The sequence below is a fragment of the Drosophila willistoni genome, chromosome 3R (assembly GCF_018902025.1).
Source record: "Drosophila willistoni isolate 14030-0811.24 chromosome 3R, UCI_dwil_1.1, whole genome shotgun sequence".
In the NCBI taxonomy this organism is placed as follows: Eukaryota; Metazoa; Arthropoda; class Insecta; order Diptera; family Drosophilidae; genus Drosophila; species Drosophila willistoni.
This window is the reverse complement of record NC_061086.1, coordinates 27,004,612-27,026,232: the sequence shown is the minus strand read 5'-3', so window position 1 is coordinate 27,026,232 and position 21,621 is coordinate 27,004,612. Positions and strand designations below refer to the sequence as shown.

The following is a 21,621-nucleotide window of genomic DNA, read 5'->3' as shown; positions in this document are numbered from 1 at the left end:
ATTTGTTTAAATTATTGTAAGTTGCTCTAAAATAGATTGTGATTGTATATAAACAGAAAGACGGAAAGTACATTATAGATTATTGATCGTATTATATGGATATATATGTGGTACAAGGCATCGAAAAGGCTTTTTTAAAGAACTATGTAATGTTTGCTTTATATGTATGTCTGTGTTTGTGTATATGTATATATGTATGCATGAATGGGATAAAAATGTGCGTTGCTATTAAGAAAGATCCGATTCTAGTTACTGTTATTTAGGCATCATATTAAGGTTTCTGTGTCTGAAACAATAAATGTACAATGTTGTAAAAAATAGAATATTTACTTAAATTTTTTTAAACGAATTCTCTCACGACTTTTTCCGTTTTTTCTTTTATTATAAACAATTCATCTTTATCATTATTATCATCATCATCTTTATCTTCGTACGGCTTACACTATATACTATAACTGCGATTTATCCTTCATATTCATTTTATTTTTCTGCTCATTTTATATTGATGTGATTTGCCTGTCTGTGTGTGTGTGTGTGTGTGTGTTGTGTGTGTGTGTATAACTAGTTCATTGAAAATAGATATTATTTCATACAAATACACTATTCATTTTCATAAGAAGCACATTATTTTCTTACATCTCTTTTTGTTTATCATATTACTTATGCGTTTACATTTCATTTCTAGTTTGTTGTTTCTTCTTCAATATTTTTGAACTTGCTGCCTTTTAAATTTTGAAAATTTCTGTTAACTAGACACTAGAAATAACATGGAAAATCAAATAAAATGGAAAACAGAAAATAGCACAAGGAGCATTGAAACGAAAGAAACCAACAAAAAAAAAAGTTAAGTAAATGTTTATATATTGGTAATATGATTGATTTTCGATGAAATTATTATTGAATGGTCTTGGACGCACGCACACAAAAATGTCAAAGGGTAAACTAAAAATAGCAATACTTAGCTTAAATTTAGAGTATAAAAATAGTTGGTTGGTTTTTTGTTTTGTTTTCTTTTTTTAGTTAAGATATTAAATTAAACGAATTAAGAACACTAAATAGATAATCGATTTTTGTTGAACTCTTATCGATTTTTGTTTAACTTAAACTGATATTTATAGATATATATATATATACTTTTTTTTTTTTTCTTCCATTTTACATATGATGTTGATAATGCGTTTAAATTTTGTTAAATGTTTTATTTTTAAAGATTCTTAATGAATTAAAAGGATTTAAAATGAGCATTTATAATTGTTTTTTTTGTTTGTTTTTCTTTTTTGTTTCTCATGAGCGGCATTATCGTTTTGTTTATGTTTAATAGTCGTTGATGAGATTTAATAAAATTATATATTTGAATAGATGATTTGCATAAGGTAAGAGCTAGAGATGTTTCAATTGTTATTCTCGTTTATAACAGCATGGAATGAACTTTCATCGAACTTTAAGCGATAAAACAATCGTACAGAATGAGAAGAGAACAATTAAAAAAAAAATTGAAGAAAAAATAAACAGAAAACAAAGGCTCAAATCTGTGTTTCAGTTATGTGTGTGTGTTTTGGGTTTTAACCCTATCTATCTGAGTTTCATTTCCCTCCTTTTAGGTTTTTTAATTTTCCGTTTTAAACTTTAAACTTAACAAGCAAACAAAAACCAACATGGCTGGTAGAAATATTACAATATGCATTTTATGTTTTTCTTTTTTTGTTTAAATAATATGTTTTTTTGTTTTGTTTTTGTTTTTCGTTTTTATTACAAATACTTCGGCGCAGGCGCTTGAATTATACAAAAAAGTGATCGGAAATCGATTTAGTAATTATTAAATTGCTCTAAATCAAATTTTCGCTTTACTATTTATAAATGTTATGTATAAAAGTTGTTTTTTTTTTCTTCTTTTTTGTTTATCTTTGTTTTTGTTTCCTTTTTGTTTTGTGGGTTCTAGTTTTTTCTCTTAATTTGTTTTCTCATTATTTAGGTTTCCTTCTGGTTTTCCCCAACTTACTTCACGTAGTAAGGAAAAATGTTACAAAGCTTTTGCTATGGCATTTGTTTAAAGTATTCTTATTTTTTTTAGTGGAGAAGGCGATGTGAAGGGGGACGGGATATGGAAGGAAGGACAAATGGAAGAATAGAAGGTGTATAACAAGGCTGCAAAAAGGCGGGGAGGCAGGAGGAGGAAGATGCGTGATTGATTGACTGAGGTAAGTGAGCGTTATGCAAACAATTTTAGTGAAATTTGAAACTGAATTTAATTAACATTAGAATGATGAGCCCGTAACAACTTCTATGCCTTCTTCTTCTTCTGTGTTGCTTTAGTGTGGGGGGTGTTGGCTAAAATTTATCCTGAAATATAAACAGATTATTGGTAGCCGCCACAGCAATGATATTCTCCTCCGGATGCCAAGCGGTGTGTAGAATTTTCTTATTAAAGTCGAGGCAATCAACACTGATCTCGTCCTTCTTCCGTTTGCCGCCAGTGCAAACTTTTCGTGGCTTTAGCACCGTCTTAGGCTTAATAATGTCCCTGGAGGCCTCCAAGGTGACATCCTTTTTCGAGTTGCGATCAAAGACCCGGAAAAAGTTATTATAGCTGCCAGTCATAATTGAGCTGTCCTTGCCATTCCAACAGCACTCAAACTTATCGAAGATGCAGTCATTTTCATATAAGGAGCACAATTTGGCGCGCAGATATTCATGAACCTTGTGGATTATTTGAAAAGATATTAGAAAACAAAGTCTCTAAGAAGTGGGACAAGGGTGGTCGGTCTACCTACCGGATAGGTCTCAATGGGCTTGGCCTCCATGTGCAAGTCCCAGACCTTGATACTCAGGTAATCTCTGGAGATCATATAGCGACCCGAATTGCTTAATTTCACATCACTTATAGAGCTGATTATCTCACTGAAGAAGCTGCGATTCGTTGGATTCTCTGGCTCCTCGAATTGCTTACTGTGCCGATCGCATAACGCCGCCGATCGCATATCACATAGTCTGATTGTGCCCTTTGAGCTGGAGTACACAAACACATTGCATTCGGTCGGATGGAATTCCGCTGCCGTTATAACCTCAGTCAGCTCCTCCATGTTAGTGGGCTTAATGTCCACAATATTGTAACTCTGATCTACCACCTCCAGATGCCAGAGATTGATGCGCAAGTCATCGGCGGAGAGGAAGGTCTCTTGGTCCGAATTAACGCTAATTGAATTGATGTGATAGGTGTGTGCATTGGCAAAGGTACGGCGTGGCGAGGCCTCCACCATAAGGGGTACTTGCTTCACAGAAGGAACTCGTAAGGCAGTTACATTTTGTGGATCCCGTATCAGACCGTTTTCCTCTTTCGTATTATAGCCCTCGAACGACTTGTCGCGCTCACTGACCTTCCACAATTTTACGGTTTTATCGTTGGTGGATAGCAGAAAGTGTACGGGATTTTTTTGTTGTAGCCATCGTATTTTATTGATTTTCTCCTCAATTTCCAGCGACTTGAGATAATCGAATTCGGGTTCATGCGATTGGAATGTCGAATAGACATTGTATTCACCACGTCGCGGATTGGCGGCTTTTGAGGCGGGATCACGCTGAAAGATTACGAAGAGAAATATTAGTAAATTCCATCATATAATAAGCAGATCGATAGATCTATAGCTTACCTGGAAGATAACGACACGACCACCTTTATCGCCTGTCGCCAGTAGTTCGCCATCATGATTGAACTCCACACAGGATATGATATCCGCATCAGTGACATCATCGTCTAAGGCGCCTTTAATCTGTGAGAAGCACCACGATGCCTCTCCATTACCTGTGAAATAAGAGACAGAAAGAGACAAAACATGGGTTAGACAAGTATCCATCCAGGAGATAAGTACAACTATTGACACTTTGGGATTGCCTTCATCTTCATATAGACTTCGAAATGCCAAAGCCTGAACTTGTTACACATAATCAATAGGAGACGACTGACCAAACAACGACGTCATCATCATCTTCATTGTCGTCCTCGTCGTCGTTGTCCTGCCTTGTCCTGCTTTAATATTCACTAATGACGCCATGTCAGATTGGCTTCAAGGTTTCCTCTTTTTTTTTTACTTTTGCCATTCCTTTTTGTTTGTTTGTTTTTTTTTTTTTGCGACTTTTTGCCAGCCACTTTTCCCAATTGCCGCACGTTGTGCAAACGATGACGTTGGCCACAAAAGAACATCCATTTCGTAAATGTCTTTCGCTCTCTCTCTCTCTATGATGGTCTCTATTCTGCTACAGTGGCAACCATTTGTATTCCACCCACTTATGGGAGCACCTTCAAAAGGAAGCCACATAGTGTCTATGAATCTGGAGCAACAAATACTAATCAAAAATACAATAATTATGTAAATATTTTCAATCAGAATTGCAAGTGTCCAATGTGTGCCAATGTCCTTGGATCTTAGCCCCATTGAAATCAGTTAATATGTTTATACATGGAGCTTATTATGATAAATTGAATTCATTTCAATTGAAAGTTTTGATAAAGAGTAACGCAAAGTCGACGCCCCCAATTGAAGAGAATGCCATATTCAACTTTTCATATGAGAGAAGAAGAGAATTCCATATTCAACTTTTCATATGAGCCATCGGTTTCTTTTTGGCTCGCTCTGTCTCTGATATGTCTGTCCCTACTGCTATGTGCTTCCTTTTTTGTCCTTTTTTCTTTCAACAACATTCCGAAATAGTCATTTGAATGTGTATGTGTGTGTGTGGGGGGGCGTGGCAGAAGCCCTTGCAGCCAAGCGGCAGCCCCCATGTGGTCTGACCTCATTGGCGACGTCATGATGTGATTGACGAGCCAAAGCATTTGTTTTATTTGCCATCTCCGTTCATATATAAAAGTATAATAGGATCAAATCTTTTGCACCCGTGTGCCTCTTTCTTTCTTTTTTTTTGTCTATTTTTGATGGCACCCCCGCCCCTATTGTACAGTTTTAGAGTCATTGAACTCGCAATGCGAGACAAAAAACGAAAGTGCAAAGCAATTAAGAGAGGAGACCACAAAAAGGAGTCAATGCAAAGCCCAAATACCAGCCAACCGGGTCAAGGCAGACATACATAAATCCATTTACAGCTAAAATACCTAAAACTAGTTTCTAGCTGATATATAATTACAATCTAAATGCTGCTTCTGTGTATCACCGTGGTCGACAACTAAAAACTAGACAAAAACAGATCTCTCTTTTCTAAAATTCTCTCGCTTGTTTATCGTATTAGGCAGATAAGTAGAATTTCATGAGCCAAACGGAGCGAGCGACCAACAAAAATGGAGCAATAATGAAATTCAAATATTGACACAATTATTTAACACAACCACGCGATGTCGCTGCAAAACGGCACCCACCTAACTAGCATTACTTCACCCACCCAACCACCCACCCAGCACCCATCTCTCGTCGTAACCCTTCCTCCAATCTTCATTCACCTCGAACCGTAACACAAATTCAAACTAAGGACGGCCAGGCCGACCTAGAGAGAGTATGGCGGACACGCTCGACTGACTGACTGATTGACGACGACCTACCTACTACTGCTCCATGCTAGAAATTCTTTTGGATGAATGGCATAAAACATATTAATGATAAGCCTAAGAATTCGATAGCCTCATTAACAATTTCAATTGCGCCAAAGAAAAAACTCACCAAGTAAAACAAGAATGAAAGTGGAAGAAAACAAAAGCGAATATTACGAGTGGCAACATAAAACTTCTAGATTAGGAGATATCTTTTTTTTTTTCTTTTTTTCTTTTTGCTTTTCATTCGACTATGTAATAAGTCTAAAATTAAATTTAAACAATAAACAAAAGCTTCATGTTGCCGGCACATGAAGTCAGCATGTCTCTGAAGACTGAATAAGTTTAAATAAATAAAAGCAAAAAAGAGAAAGAGCCGTTTGCTGTGATTTTGAATAGATTTTATAAGGATAGAATAAAATTCCAATTTCTATGTATTTGGGAGTAAATTTTGAAAGGGTATAGAAAAGATTGCCAACACACTGGGCACAAAACGTTTCCGAACATGCATTGTAAAAACCCATTCAAACTTAACCCAACTCCTCCTCCACCTCCAAAACTTTGTTACCGAATTGTGCCCTTCTTTGAGATACATTATTTAAAAGTAACAACACAAATATCTTAAAACAATACACACACACACACACACAAACATACATACATTGGGTATATAAAATTGACAAATATTTTTGCATACATCACACATGCAAGTTGTCACATTGTCGAGACCAAAGGCCACTGAAGGAGGCAGCTAAAGTGGAGGAGGGCCAATGGACAGATCGACGGACAGTCGGACAGACGACCGTGCATTGCCATTGGCACGTTGCGGCAAACGGCTAACTTTAACTCAATTTACACACGATCAGCCAGACTAGCGATATGTACACCAGATATATATTTGTATATATGTACATACATACATATGTACATACCTTACTCTCGTGCTCGTATCTTGAAGCAACTATCTATTGACCGTTCTTATTTGTATGCCAGTAATTTTCATGTATGTGTGCAATTGTTTATTATTTAATTATAGTTGGGCACTTTTCCCAGGGATGCAAAAATCATTTCTATGGATATTCCGTAACATTTTTTCGGAATTAGAGTTGCTACAACTAAAAAAGGACTGAAAATCCAGCCTAAAGTGACTCAAACCTATCCCAATTTGCCTTGGGTTAGTCAGGACATGGACGGAGTTAAAAAATATTTTTTGGGGGGTAAGATTAAGATTATTTGAGAGATTGATTTAGATGTCAGTGTCCGCCATTTTCTTATTCAAAATTTTAATTCGAAAGTACCATTACTTTAAAGATAACACCAAATAGATAACAGTCCTTACAGCCCCCACTCTAAAGTTCCTATTTCATTTCTAAACCTACTCCTCCCCTAGGCGATTGATCCTCAGGAAGACCCTGCCAATATGTTTCGGTAACGAATTAAAAGTTGAACGGATTTTCGATACGATTATGGTAATCTAATTATTTCTAGCAGTTAAACAACAAAACCAAATCAAAAAATGGTTTGTTTACTATTGAAAAAAAAAAAAAGGGAAACCAAAAAAAAAAGTTTGGAATCGGAAATCCTTGGAGTTGGCAGGTCCAACAAAAATTTCACTTACCGGCCATGACAGTTGAACAGTTTGCGTTGAGACTCTCAGAGGCAGAGGCAGAGGCAGCAGCAGAAACAACAACAACAAAACAACAGTAGGAGCGAGCAGCGAGAGCAGCAGAAACAAAGCTTTGCGGTTTAAGTAGAGTTGTTGTCGTTGTATTTGCTGTGGAGGAGTTAAGCGCGCTCTTTGTGATTTTTTTTTATTTTTTGATTTCTTTCAAATTGAAGTTAAGTTCAGCTTTACTTTTGTTTTATTTCTTTTTTTTTTGTTTGCTATTATTTTTCTTTAACTTTTGTGTTTTATTGTTGTTGGGCTGTCGCCGTAAAACACACAACTTAAGCACGTAGAATCGACGAAAACGACATATGCGGGGGGAAGAAAACTGCAAAAGTAGGGGAATAATTTTAGGGGGAGCGAACAGCGACGTCAACAGATGCAGGGGCAGAGGCCGCAGTAGCAGCGACGTGCGTGTGCTTTGTGCTTCGCGGGTTCTGTCTGTGTGTGTGTGCGTGTGAGTGCAGCCGGTGGTTGAGAGATTTGCAAAAAAAACAAGAGACAAATTTCTTTACACAGATTAATATTATTATTTTTTATTTTATATCAAAACAAACAAACTGCACATATATCACACAACTTTTCACATTTCTCCGCTCGCATACTTGATCTTCTCGTTGAATGTGTTCATTCCTTGCGTTTCTTTTTTTTTTTGCGCCTTTGTTTTATCGCAGTTTTCTTTTTGGCCGCAAAAATCTAACCTTCAAAATGTTTATACATATGCACAAATACATAGACAGCGAGACATACGAATATGTGCATATGTATGCGTATAAATTCTGATTCTGTTTCAACACTTTTCGCTTTTGCACAAATAACAATTGTTAATTGCAAGTTAATATTTGCAAATTATTTGAATTGAAAAAGAACCGCGTGACTCTTTTTGGAAGACGCTCTCACAATCGCACACACACACACACAATCAATATTCGATTAAAATGCACACAAGTTCTCCTTAATCCGTCTGGCAAAAATCAAATATGGCAAGCTTTGTTTTTTTCTCGCTTTTTTTGTTAAAATCGTGAGATTCCTTTTTCTCTCTTCTTCCACACTTTTTGCCGCCTCTTTTGCTGCACTGCTTCGCTGTGTCGTTGCAAAAAAAAACGGAGATTACGAATCAAAGATTCACGTAATTTACGCACTTTTAAACTATATACATAGTGGCTATAACACTTAAACGCGCCGTTAACTATTCGGGCTTAGTTATGACTAATATTTTACGATTAAATCAACGCAAAATGGAAGTAGGCAAATATTATATTTATTGCAAATATAATGTCGGAGCTAGAGCTGAAAATACCGTCGATGAAACCATCGATTATAATCGAGCGCCCAAGTTTCTTATCGATAAAATGTTCTCGATAGGCATCAGTGCGAATCAGAGTTCAAAGAGTAAACAAATATTTTGGCATTTTTTGTAACTATTTCGCACGGTCACACTAATTCAGATCATCGATATATTCTCCACTTGGCGGGGTATTTAAGCACTTACTTTGCGGTTTTTTGGCTCCATTCATATTGATGGCCGTGTTGAACATATTTCCAATTTTCGTTATACTAGATTGCCGCATAAAGGTCCGCGGTGGTATGGGAGGTGGCGGCTGCGGCTCTGGTGGCTCCAACACCGGACTTTGTCGTCCCCAGCGTCCCATTATTATGTTTTCAGCTAAAATAAATTGAATCGAATATATTAACACATAGTGCAAGGCCTGAGCGCATGTACATATAGTATATATATATGTATATTGTATAATGTATAATGAAAAATATTTGTTCAAGAGTTTGATCTCTTTGCGGTCTAAGCACATGAGCGGATTGCGTGTTGCTTTTATTTTATATTTCTCAAATTTGACAGGCAATTAACACCTGTGGCGCTCTCTTAACGCTTTTTCCCCCCATCTCTTGCAAAGATTTTAAAAAATGAATTGTGCAAATGTGCTTGTCTTTCTGTCTGACTGTCGTTTGTTTGTGTTAAAAATTACGATTACGTGCAAAACGCAGCGCAGCATCTGTAGGAAAAGAAAAAACCGCAATAGAAAAAAAAAAATAGAAGACTGTATAGAATCATAAATTGTATAGATTTTTTGATCATCGTGTTTCATAAATTAATAAAGATATATTTCACTTAAGAGAGAGAGGTGTGTCTATTTTGGTCGAATTAAATGCATTTATATATATTCCATTCGATAGCCGAAAACAGTGGTGAGTGATTTTTAAAATTCAAAATGACAGTTTTAAATTTAAAGAGGCAAATGTACATACAAAGAAATATCACAAAAGGATTTAATATTCTGCCACAAATATTGCCCTTCTTGTTGCTGTTTTTTAATTTAGTAGTCTGACTATAATCAAGTTTCGGCCTTAGAGTTTATCCCACTGTGCAATTGAAAACACTTTTCAACTTTGCTTCTTTACCAATAATCGGCGCCTGGCATTCCAATTATCAATTACATAAAAGAGCCAATTTTTGCTAATCTTTAACTTAAATATTGAGAGTTTTTTTTTTCGCTGAACTGTAATCGAAAAGTCAGAGTGGAAATTTTTTAGTATTTGTGTATACCCTATAAGAGAATAGGTATGCCAAAATCCCGAAACTGTTCATAATCAACTGTCCAAATATATATTTCGCAAACATTATAAATAGTTTTTTCCTACTTTGGTAAAAAAGGATTTACAAGTTTCGAAGAATTTAATCAAATGAAATAGAGATTTTGGGGGGAAAAGGTATTTCCAAGTCGGTGTTCACCTTGAAAGATTTACAATATTTGCCCAAGCTTTAATGTTAGAGAAGTACCGAGATATTACAAAAGTCATTATGTGTATATCACGAATATACAGTTACACAAAATTCCCCCACGTTCTGCACTTGAAGTACCTGACTGCAGGAGCAAACGTTGATGGAAAAGAGGTGGGGGGAGTCTACGCAACAAGTTGAAGAAGCGAACCATATGACTAATGGGCCAAGAGAGCAAATACCAACGTGCAGCATGGAGAGAGTGAAAAACACAAAGAGAGGGAGAGGGAAGAAAAGAATAACAGATTGTAATCCAATTAGAATGAGGTGACAACAAGGCAACAAGGTGGGGGTGGCTGTTCTGTGCGTGTGTCTTCAATGTCTCTCAAAAACGTGAGCTAGGGAAAAGAGAAACTTTTATACCCTATAAGCAGTTAGAGTATAACCGTATGTTGACAAGTTGCTCAATTGAGGAGTGGTTGCTTAAGGGTATCGCCAAGTCGGTTTAGGTCATATTTTACTTGTTTCATTTTTATCACATAGGAAATGGAAATGTCATTGCAACTAGACAAAAATAAAAATAATAATAAAATTGAGAAACTCTCTCAAAGGTGGAAAAATTGAAAACTTTTGTTTTCTATTCAAATCAGAGCCAAGAAGACAAGAAGAAAAACAACAGAAAATGCCAGGCCAAAGAAAATTTGTTTTCATTAAAGCAACGGAAGCGGAAAAGCGCTAATAAAATATGTATTTTTGTATATATAATGTTTTCTATTTAAATATATACAACACAATGGCATATTCTCTTTCTTTTTTGAAGGTAGAATGATGGGGGAAAAGAATTCTTTAACTCAAATACAAACACATGGACGAGTGGAGGTCAAGCACTTTGAAATTTCTTAGATTTATAACCTAATTAATAGAATTTGATATATATTTAGCCCAACGATTATGAAAGAAGTTTATTCTACTAATTTCTCATAATAGATTCTTAATTCCCTTTGTCATTTATCATCTCTAGTTACTTTTGACTACTTTTTTTTTCTTGTCAAGCTGAAATAAACTTCAGTTTTCCTTTATTGAAAAGCTGTTAAGCTACTCTCGTTTGTATACATCTAGAGCTGATCTATAATTAGTAACCAAAAAGTTTGATAGGCACACGACTTGCACGTGCCACACGAGACCCCATGGTCGTCATCCCTATCTAACCGTTTGGCCCTTCCCCCGCCTCAGACAGGTGTAGACGTTGCGCCATGCTCAGAATCATTTCTGCCTTTGATTTATTTTTAGTTTATCATCTCACAAAACAAAAAAAAAAAAATGACTTACACAAAATTTAGGATACCCTGCATTAAAATATTGGAAAATCTTTAAAGTTTTAATACGAAATTTCATTGCAAATTGAGATTAAGCCAGACAAGGCAATGAAGAAAAACCCTTTAAGAGGTTATACAAATTTAGGGTCAGGATTTTCGATAGATTTCAATATTGAGCCAAAATCCACAAACAATCTGTCATGTCTTTCAAAACCTATGCTTACTAATTTTTATATGAAATGTCACAAAATGAAAGTTATGTGATGCAATTTGGTGTTGTATCCCATTAATATAAATGGGTAAAGGGTACCCACTTGTCAATCCCACTTCAAATATTAAACCGGCTTAATTTGCTTTTAAAGCATGTAACATAAAGGGAATTGGACCACTTTTGTTTATATATCTATATACATATGTATATTTAGGAAAACTGTCTATAATATGCCCATCACGGTGGCGTCTCCCATCCCATCTATCCGATGTTGCTGCTCTTCACTCCTTATTTTGGCGTTGACAGTTTGACAGTCATTGGCGGGCAACGAAATTATTTTTTATTTTTTGGTTTGGTTTGGGGTTTTTGGTACTTCTCCGTCTGAATAAGATAAACAAAAGGCATTTGATGGACGTGGACATGATTGCAACCATATGTCGAGTACCCCCCAACCCCCTCCTCCAACATCACACACACACACACACATATGCAGTGTAAGCTAGTATCAATCGATGCTTATCAAACTTAGTGTACTGCCAATTAATGATATATTCTCTTCTTTTTTTTCCTCCCCCCCACTATTCTCTTGGCTAACCCGAAATGATAAAGCGAAACTAATTAGCATTTGACAAAAAAAATATATATATATATGTGTTTATATATAAAATTGATGTCTGTGCGTGTGGAATTAAGCATTATATTGGACAGGCTTTAATCTGATATGTACACAGATAGAACTTGACATCAGGTAGAAAATCGTGTTTGATTTGTTAGGCAAATAATTTTTGCTGTTTTTTTTTTGTTTTTGGCCTAAAAGTGGGCAAGTGACAAAATAGTTGCCATTAATTGTTGTCTATATGGCAAATACAACTTAGGCTCAATAGTTATGTACATTTGTTGTCGTTGTTGTTGTTGATGTTATTTAGTTTAAACAATGCCGCTCTCAATGTTGTTAACCTCAAAAACCGCCAAGAACATCGACAAATGTGAATGAGACATGCTTAGCCAAAGCGAGGAGTGGGGAGAGGGGGGTGCCAAGAGTTCATTTGCGGAGATCAGGGATCAGGTGTTGGCTGTGTCTCTAACATAAGCAGCTGTATTAATAATACAGTTTTAGAGCCACTGCCACTAAAACCGCCCACGCATCAATAGATTGACGTAAGTATTTTCTAATCATATACAGAAGATTTGAAATTCGTTTTATTATGATTATAATTCAAAATAACACTTTCACTCTCACTCAGACACACACACACACTCACCAGTTTGGAGATTCTAGAACTGCACTTTATATATGTATATGTATATATAAAATGGTTTATCGAACTGGAAATAGTTTCAGTTTCACCTTTGATTATGGCATCATTTAATTTAAATTAGTTTGATATATTATCTATCCTCTCGCTAATGCACTTTGTCGTTTACTGTTTTTATTTTTTGGGTTCACTTTGTATTTCTTCTCCTTTTATAACGGTTCAATTTTATGATACGATAAAAATTCGATTGGTTGATAAGGCACTGAGATTGTATTTGATATATATACTATGTACATACATACATATGTATATCTGCGTAAATCAAATTTTGAATTTAATTTAAATCATAGACAAAATAGAATACACCAGAAACAGAAGCAGCACAAAAATACAAAATTAACTGTCAACGCGGCAACGTTAAAATTAGCACTGAACTTGCCTTGCGAATGCGCAGCTATGACTATATCATGCACCCATAGAGTGAAATGGTATATTAATTCCGCCAAAATGTATGTAACAGGCAGAAGGAAGCTTCTCCGACCCCATCAACAGCCGAGACAATCTAGCCTTATCCGTCTGTCCGTATTAACACCTAGATATCGGAGACTATAAGGGCTAGAGTTCACAAATTTGATATATAGACTCGTGTAGTTTGTAAAGTGATCAAGTTTATTCCAAATTTTTGCCACGCCTACTTCCGCCTTTATGAATTAGAAAAGTCCGTAATTGACTATCGTAATCAAATTCGACAGACAAATTAATCTTATACATTTCTACCAAGAAAGTAAATTGGATTAAAATCGGACTAAAAACATGCAAAATATATATATAAACGTGTTATACAAGGCGGTTTTGGAGTGGAGGAGTAAGCGAGATAGCATATGCTACGATGAGGTATGTAAAATAAATTTAATAGACACACATTTTGGTCACTTGCTGCATGGTACACCGAAGTCGTCGAGACGCCTCACTTACTTAATTCTCTTTTTATAAATTACGTTAACTATCTCTCTCTCACACTCTCTCTTGTTGCTGCCTCTCTTTGTGTGAGTGTTGCTCTCTTTTGTAAACAAATGAGCTGTGGCTTTTGTTGATGTTAATATTGTTGTTGTCGCCTCTGATAAACGCTAATTTGCATATTGATATTGATGTTGCTCAATCTGCATGCATACAAACATAACATGAATATACATATACGTTAAAGCATTATATATGTATGTATGTGTGTGTGTCTTGCTTATTCTTGTGACTGTTTAAATAACAAAATCATTAAGTTAAATATTTAATATACATAGGTAATAAGTATATGTATGTATGTGTGTGTGCGTGAAGCATGAAGGTATGTTTTAATCAGCTGGAAACTCTAAACTGATCAGATGCATCCCACATATACATATATATCTATGCTTAAAATATATTAATTTTATAAACTAAACCACCAACATAAATACATTTATTTGCTAGAACATTTCCTCATGTAGACAGAGCAAGTGAATGGAATCAAATGCCAAAGAGAATTATGAGGTGAATTATTTTAAACAATTTGTTTATATTTCCCAACTTGTCAAGACATTGTAAGCTGACGCCTAATATATGTATTAGCTCTACCACATATCTCTAAATGTTTTGGTTAATAGATTCAAATCCTTATTCATTGTATTGTATTTTAAGCGTAACAAATCGTTGTGATTATTCAAGTCCTCGACACCGTAATGGAACATCACCTCAAGGACCAGCAACTGTTCGTAGAGAACTTCCCAGGGTACACCAATGGTGGCCGCACACATATCCAATAGCCAGCGGAATGAGCAGGGGAATAAGACGCGCAATTCTCGTTTGTCCGTGTCGCGTATCTTGGATATATAACCGTGTAGGAGCCAGCAATCGAAGTTTGATATATTTAAAACTAATTCCTGTCTGCTGGCATCCTCTTCATGGTCCTCGTCGTCCCTTTCGACTTTCGGCTGTTGCAGCTCATCTTGAACGTCCGATTTGTTGGGGGATCGTTCCAAATGACGTCGTGGCTTTTCCAAGGGCAACTTCAAAGGATCCATATTGGTTTCGTCAAAGATTTGGATTGAAGTCAAATTGTTTAGACTAATTTGCTCATTCGGTAGATTTAAAATGTATGTTGGGGTTGCTTGAACTTTCCAAAAGGGATTATTACTCTCCAGTTTGTCGCGCCGAATGGCCCGTTCTTGGACTCTTAGCTGATATTGCGCCCCATATTTGGCTGTGGGCTGACGAAATATAAAGGCGGGACGCTTTTCCTTTCTGCTTAACTCTTCAAGCCACTGGTCCATTTCGATGTCGCAATTGGCGCGACTTTCTTGTGGTTTGCGTCGTTTATTAAGCAGGGTTTGAAATATGCCCACGTTTTCGTAATCCTGCTGACAGGCCAACTCCTCTACACGTAGGTTAAATCCTTGCGTTGCCAGTCTCTCGGCGAGCTCTGTTGTTTGATTTTTAAACGGTGCCAACTGTCGCTCGGAATGCTCCTCATACATATAATTGGGTATCTTGACACTCATTCGCTCACTCTCTTCCGCACGTGATGCGTAGAGGAGCAATCGCTTGAAATAGCTGTGGGCTGGCGTTAGGGTAGGTTGAAATTCGATGTGATCTTTGCTTGCACTTTCCGTGCTCGATTCGCCGTATACCTCGCTGAGTAGAGTCTCAAAGATTAAACGGATATTGTCCTGTTGTCGTTGCAAAGCTGGTGTTAGAGTCTCATTTAGATTATATTCTTGATCCTTTTCCTTGCGCTCTTTGATGAGCATATCGTCCACTTGCCGTTCCAGCTGAGTTTTCACCCCAAAACGTTGGGCAAAACTCTCATTGTAATGCGCAACTAAGACCTTGCGCAGCTCCACAAACTCCATCCATTCGGTATAAACGAAGAGAAGCTTGCTAGAACTAGCTTCATCAGAAGCTGCCTGCAGTAGCTGTTTATTGATCGTTTGGGCGGATTGGGATATACTACGCTCTTTTACATCATCTAGTCCAAACAACAACTTTAGCACATAAACAATATAAGCCATGACACGAGCCTCATAGCGCGGATAGGTTTGTAGTCCAAAAACTGGCTCGAAAGTTGGCGGCATTAGGTCCATCAGACTTATAACATAGCTAGCCACCATGGGCGGGAGGCTTAGTTCATAAACATATCGTTGGGCCAAATCATTTAAATTTGGCTTTTGAAATCCATTAAGATCTATGAATCGCGACATCTGGGCTATATTCATGCGAATGAACTGCAAAGAGAAATAGATTAAGTTGGCTATTCTAATGCAGAAATAATCCGTAATTCACCTTGTATCGACACTTGTCCAAGTGTTGACTAAATTCTATATCTTTGAGAAGGCGATTGCCATGAATTGCCACATGCTCAGGCAAATAGCTTAATACATTGCGACCCGTTATATGCTCCTCATCAATGAACCGCAACAGATCCGATAATTGTATATCGTCTTCTACTAAATTCAATGCAATGCCCAGAACAACATAGAGTTTGGTTATATTCAGGCAATATATATTCCGATCGAAGTGATTCAGGGTCTTGGCTTTGGGACGCAGACCATGGCACTGCATGCTGCCCGAGCTGTCCACACTGTGTTTATCCAGATGTTTAAGCGGCATTTGGCATTTTAGAGATTTACGAGCATTCTGAGACCATTGCAATTTGATGCTTTGGTTGGCCTGCGAGGTGGACTCAGAGGGAGCATCCTTTTGGCTGTATCCAGAGGCATCTAGTTTACGCTGTTTGACAATGAAAAGAAAAGACAAAAGCATAAGATTAACGAAAAAATAATTGATGACTTTTAGAGTTTGCTAATGGCTTAAGTAATTTGTTGCGTAATTTATGCAAAAATGACCTACATATATGTGGGTATATAAGTGCGTTCTTCTGGGCCAGACAACAGTTCATAAGTTTCACTTACAACATACAATCTACATTCCTACAATCATGTCTGCTATACGCTTCGTTCTAATTAGTTTGGCTCTCTTGGTCATGATGACATATGCCCAGCCAGTTCCAGGAGCTCCGGCTATTGATCGTAAGTAAAACGAAATGTTTTTCCCTTTAAACTTCTAGCAATTTGTATTCACACAGCTTCATTGCCTGGAGTAGAGGCTACATTGCCACCATCTCATGTTGTCGACAGGGAACCCAAGCCTCGTACACTGTTCCTTCTACTGCCACTGCTGTTCCCCTCTGAGTTCTATTGGAGTTAATTTAAATAATAAACAAAATTAATTAAGAAAGCATAAATTACCTTGGTTTTTCTCCAATGGCGCCAATTGGTGCGCTCATCCTCAACTAGGCTGGTTTCCTTGGACTGATTACGGATACGTTTGCGCTTGGCTTGCTTGTGATTGTAAATGATTCGGGCATCTCTATAACAAAATTTAGATTAAATCCTTGTACGATTTCTAGTCGCCTCACGCATCTCACCTGGCCAATACGCGAACATTTAACTTGGGCAAACCCAATTCGTTGTTATTACAAAATGCCACTTCCATGCGCCCCATGTAGGCAGCCCAAACTTGTAGAGTCATTAGCTTAAGTTCCGGCTTAGCTCCCATATTAAGGAGTTCTTGCAAAAATCCTCGCAGAACATAATTGTAAAACTCCCAAGACGTAATGTCTGTATCGACGTCCTCGGATTTGCGTTTTTGCTTCTTAACCGCATAACTAGACGCGTGTTTTGAGGTATCATTGAAGGTATCTTCTGCGCTAATCTCAACGGCCATTGCCAGTTGCTCCTTTTTGGTACCGCATTCAATGCAGTAATAAAATCCGGCCAGTTCCTGAAATGTTCGTTCGCCGCAAATGTCACACACCATGTGATCGATTTCCATTACTTCATTAGCCTGATCCATTGTATTTTAATAATTAACTTTCGTTTTCTATGGTTGTAAACAAATCTGACATGTGCATCAGCAGTGTGGCGTAATTTTGAATAAGCCAGTGCTGGGCAATTAGTGTTGGAAATCGATTACAGCAAATACTCTAGTATATCGATAGTATCGATAGTGCTATCGAATCTTTTGCCAAACAAGAACAAAAAAACAAAACAAAAAGAGAATTAAGAATAAAAATAGTAGATTGCTTTGCCAATCCAGTCACATTGCAAAGATGGACTTGAGCGAGAATCTGGAGGATCAATATTTTATATATAAACATGAGCAACTGTTTAGCGACAGTTTTCCATTGTTCAAAGAGATTCGTCGGATGGGCAAGCTCTGTGATGTCACATTAAAGGTGGAGGACCAAAGTTTTTCCGCCCATCGCATTGTCCTAGCAGCAACAATTCCGTATTTCTATGCCATGTTCACCAACAACATGGCCGAGAGTCGGATCAAAGAAATCACCATGAAAGAGAGTGCTATAGAACCGAGTGCCCTGGAGAGCCTCATCAATTATGCTTACAGCGGCCAACTCCGGATTGATAATGTAAATGTGCAGAATTTAATGGTTGGGGCATCCTTTCTCCAATTAACCCATGTGAGGGACGCCTGTGCCACCTTCTTGATCTCTAGATTCCATCCACACAACGTTTTGGGCATTCGATCCTTTGCCGATGCCATGATCTGCCGTCAATTAATCGATGCCGCCGACAAGTTCATCGAGCAGAATTTTGCCAAAGTCTCGCAGTCTGAGGAGTTCCTCACCCTCGAGTGTGATCAGCTGCTGGAGTTAATGCGCCGGGATGAGCTCAATATCCGTACTGAAGAAGTTATGTTTGAAGCCTGCATGAAATGGGTGAAGTATGCAGAGGAAAAAAGATCGAGTCTGTTTCCCCAGGTATTAGCTGCAGTGCGTTTGCCGCTCTTGTCACCACAATTCTTGGCCGATCGTGTGGCTCGCGAAGAGCTGATACGCTCCTCACACCAATGCCGAGACCTTTTGGACGAGGCAAAAGACTTCCATTTAATGCCAGAGCGAAGGGGATTGCTTCAGAGTTTTCGGACTCGTCAGCGTCGCGGTGACTTCTTCACAGGCCAAATTTACGCAGTAGGTGGACTGGCTAGCACTGGTGAATCAGTGAGCACAGTGGAGATCTATGATCCCATATCCAAGAAATGGAAAATGGGTGAGCAAATGTCAATGATGAGGTAAGTCAGTTTGTGCTCCTGATCAACAGATTGAAAATCTATTTATTTTTACATTGATAAAGATCCCGTGTAGGCGTGGCAGTCTTGGATGGCAAACTGTATGCGTTTGGTGGCTTCAATGGCACCGAGCGTTTATCTACTGTGGAAGTCTATGACCCACGCAAAAACAAATGGTCCCAGGGCTGTGCCATGTTATGCAAACGAAGTGCAGTGGGCGTGGCTGCACTAGAAGATTGTATCTATGTGTGCGGAGGTTACGACGGTGTGACCTCACTTAATACAGTGGAGGTCTACTACCCCAAGACAAATAACTGGAAAACAGTGAGTGAAACTATCAAATAATTAAAAAGGAAATTTTCAAATCTCTTTTCTTTTTAAGGTGGCACAAATGATGAAATATCGTTCCGCTGGCGGGGTAACTCAATTGAATGGCTATGTCTACGCTTTGGGTGGTCATGACGGTCTTTCCATTTTCGATTCGGTGGAACGGTACGATCAAAATGAAGATACATGGGTCAAGATGGCTCCTATGCTAAATCGACGCTGTCGCCTGGGTGTGGCCACATTGAATGGCAAAATCTATGTATGTGGAGGATACTGTGGCAACTCGTTTCTACGCTCTGTGGAGTGCTATGATCCATTGACTGACACCTGGAAATTGGTTACTCCAATGAATTGTAAGAGATCCCGTGTAGCCTTAACGGCAAATATGGGTAAACTTTGGGCCATCGGTGGCTACGACGGGGAATCGAATCTGTCCACGGTCGAGGTCTATGATCCCGAGACAGATAAGTGGACATTCATGCCATCGATGTGCGCCCACAGTGGTGGGGTGGGTGCCGGGGTTATACGTATTGAATGAATTAGTCTGCCTAGCCAAAATTTAATGTAATTTATATCTTTTATAGGTAATCTATGCTGTATACTATTAATTTGTTAGTAGGGTCTAAGCTTTATCTAACCATATCTGGGTCATCAATTGTTTAGTATATACATATATCTCATTCCAGTTGTTTATTTGTTAGTTTCTATTATTAGGCTAGTCTTTGCAATACTCAATTACAAAAGTTTAAATCAATGTAAAAAGAAAAAAAAAAAACCTTAAAACCATTCAAAATTAATTTAAAATACATTTATGTGTGCGTGTTATTTGGTTTGTTTCCTTCTTTGTATCATTCATGCAATTTAATCGAATATATCATCGTGCATATCGTATGCGAATAACTCAATTGTTGGGATCCCATACAGCCCAGCCATATGCTTGAAATGTGCGCAATGCAACGAATTCCATTTATTTGCACAACAATAAATTGCCAGACAAATGACAAGAGTATAAAAAATGTCCAGCTGAAATAGGGCCGATGGTAAAGTTCTTAACCTACCATCATATCATATAATCTGAAGGTAAAAACTATATTGTTTTCAATTTTGGGCAATGAATGAAAGTAAAATAAAGCCTAATTTGATTCATTCTGTGTTGGCTAAAAAGTCATTGAAATATTTAATAACTTTCAACATTTGTTATTAATTAAATGTTAAATTTAATGACTGACTATAAAATTATGAGCAAAGGAATTTTCGGTAATGTCACAGATTCCACAGATTTCATAGTATGCTATAATGTATTTTTGTGAGTTCGTCTGGTATTTCCTTTCAATTGGTATAGCATACTTTTTTGGGCAGTTGGTGTAAGACATTTAGAAATTTCTGTGTTTGGCCAATACACTACTGACTTTAACGATCTTTTCAAGCTACCCTCGTTTATTTATTTAGTTGTTGTCACAAAGGTCCACACTATTTTGCTTTTGTGATTTTTTTGTTGTTTTGTTTGCCCCAGTCCCCTTACTCACTTTTTGTGTAATGCAGTTTCAAATTGAATTTGTGCCACCTGCTGCTATTTCTGCAACATTTTGGCCCCTTCAACACTGAACCAGCATTCCGATGATGCCAACAGGTGGTCATCCAAAAAAACACACAGAAAAAAAAACAGGAATTCCTACCCACTTAATGCCCATTCCAACCATCATTGCAACCCACTCCCACTTGAGCGTTGTTGTGACCCATAAAAAGTGCCATTTTACCAAGCTACGTCCATAATCTAATTAGTCGCATAAATTCCATTTATAGGGACACTCAGCGAATTACTGATAACCTAGCCTTATCTAGTTCGCAGTTAGAAAATTTTGCTGCGGCAAAAGTTATTTGATTTTGTTAATAATCAAATCAGAAAATTGCTTGTCAATTGATTGGGGCACCAATTTTATTTTAATTAAATGCTAATTATGTTTACCAAATGGTTGAAGTAAATATTTGATTTGTCAATCGATGGGAGGCTATGTATATATATATGGTTAGCGGGTAAATTGCGTGACTCGTTTCAGTTTTACTAATTGAAACAGTGAAAAACAATGGTTTTTCCTGTCTCTTCTCTCTGTCCCAAAAAAAAAGAAATATCTGCAATTTAAATGCAAATTTTACAGCAATGCAAATTTTGTCCAGATTTTATGATGGTAATGTCTTAAGTACACAAGGATAGAGGATGCGGATGTGGAAACGATAACGCACTACAGGAAACAGCCACCATGAAATGCAACGTTTCAACGCTTGATTTTAGTCCAAAACTCGTGGAAAGATGTGGGCCATTGTTATGTCCACAATACAATAACAACAACAAGAATCATAACAATAACAACATGACCAAGCCATGTTGTTGCATGGTCTTTATGACTTTATCTTAAATACACCGACACAAATTGGCAAAATGTTAAATGCCATATTTTTGGAG

General features: G+C 37.4%; 4 protein-coding genes across 6 annotated transcripts; 2 read left to right on the top strand and 2 right to left on the bottom strand.

The window, feature by feature from the left end:
- Positions 1 to 1,948: 1,948 nt before the first annotated feature.
- On the bottom strand, positions 1,949 to 13,026 carry LOC6646942 (protein phosphatase PP2A 55 kDa regulatory subunit). Of its 3 annotated transcripts, none has more exons than XM_002069669.4 (5): positions 12,723 to 13,026; positions 8,692 to 8,865; positions 3,648 to 3,799; positions 2,772 to 3,575; positions 1,949 to 2,697 (listed from the first exon to the last, which is right to left on the bottom strand). In XM_002069669.4, exons 2-5 carry the CDS (start codon positions 8,849 to 8,851, stop codon positions 2,329 to 2,331), a joined length of 1,485 nt encoding a protein of 494 aa, XP_002069705.1. In that variant the 5' UTR covers positions 8,852 to 8,865; positions 12,723 to 13,026; the 3' UTR covers positions 1,949 to 2,328. The 3 variants fall into 3 exon arrangements, with proteins under 3 accessions (XP_002069705.1, XP_015032840.1, XP_046865098.1); XM_015177354.3 differs by lacking the exons at positions 8,692 to 8,865; positions 12,723 to 13,026 and adding exons at positions 7,152 to 7,527; positions 8,342 to 8,514; XM_047009142.1 differs by lacking the exons at positions 8,692 to 8,865; positions 12,723 to 13,026 and adding exons at positions 7,152 to 7,527; positions 8,146 to 8,217.
- A 1,005-nt stretch (positions 13,027 to 14,031) lies between these two features.
- On the bottom strand, positions 14,032 to 17,665 carry LOC6646943 (TATA box-binding protein-associated factor RNA polymerase I subunit B). The gene is made up of 4 exons (XM_002069670.3): positions 17,173 to 17,665; positions 16,994 to 17,114; positions 16,029 to 16,475; positions 14,032 to 15,970 (listed from the first exon to the last, which is right to left on the bottom strand). The coding sequence occupies exons 1-4, from the start codon at positions 17,598 to 17,600 to the stop codon at positions 14,321 to 14,323; spliced, it is 2,646 nt and encodes an 881-aa protein (XP_002069706.1). The 5' UTR covers positions 17,601 to 17,665; the 3' UTR covers positions 14,032 to 14,320.
- Positions 16,480 to 16,981, top strand: LOC124459678. Its single transcript, XM_047009141.1, has 2 exons — positions 16,480 to 16,774; positions 16,831 to 16,981. Exons 1-2 carry the CDS (start codon positions 16,600 to 16,602, stop codon positions 16,950 to 16,952), a joined length of 297 nt encoding a protein of 98 aa, XP_046865097.1. The 5' UTR covers positions 16,480 to 16,599; the 3' UTR covers positions 16,953 to 16,981.
- A 109-nt stretch (positions 17,666 to 17,774) lies between the features above and the next one.
- Positions 17,775 to 19,954, top strand: LOC6646944 (kelch-like protein 18). The gene is made up of 3 exons (XM_002069671.4): positions 17,775 to 18,836; positions 18,899 to 19,157; positions 19,216 to 19,954. Exons 1-3 carry the CDS (start codon positions 17,857 to 17,859, stop codon positions 19,696 to 19,698), a joined length of 1,722 nt encoding a protein of 573 aa, XP_002069707.2. The 5' UTR covers positions 17,775 to 17,856; the 3' UTR covers positions 19,699 to 19,954.
- The last annotated feature ends 1,667 nt before the right edge of the window (positions 19,955 to 21,621 follow it).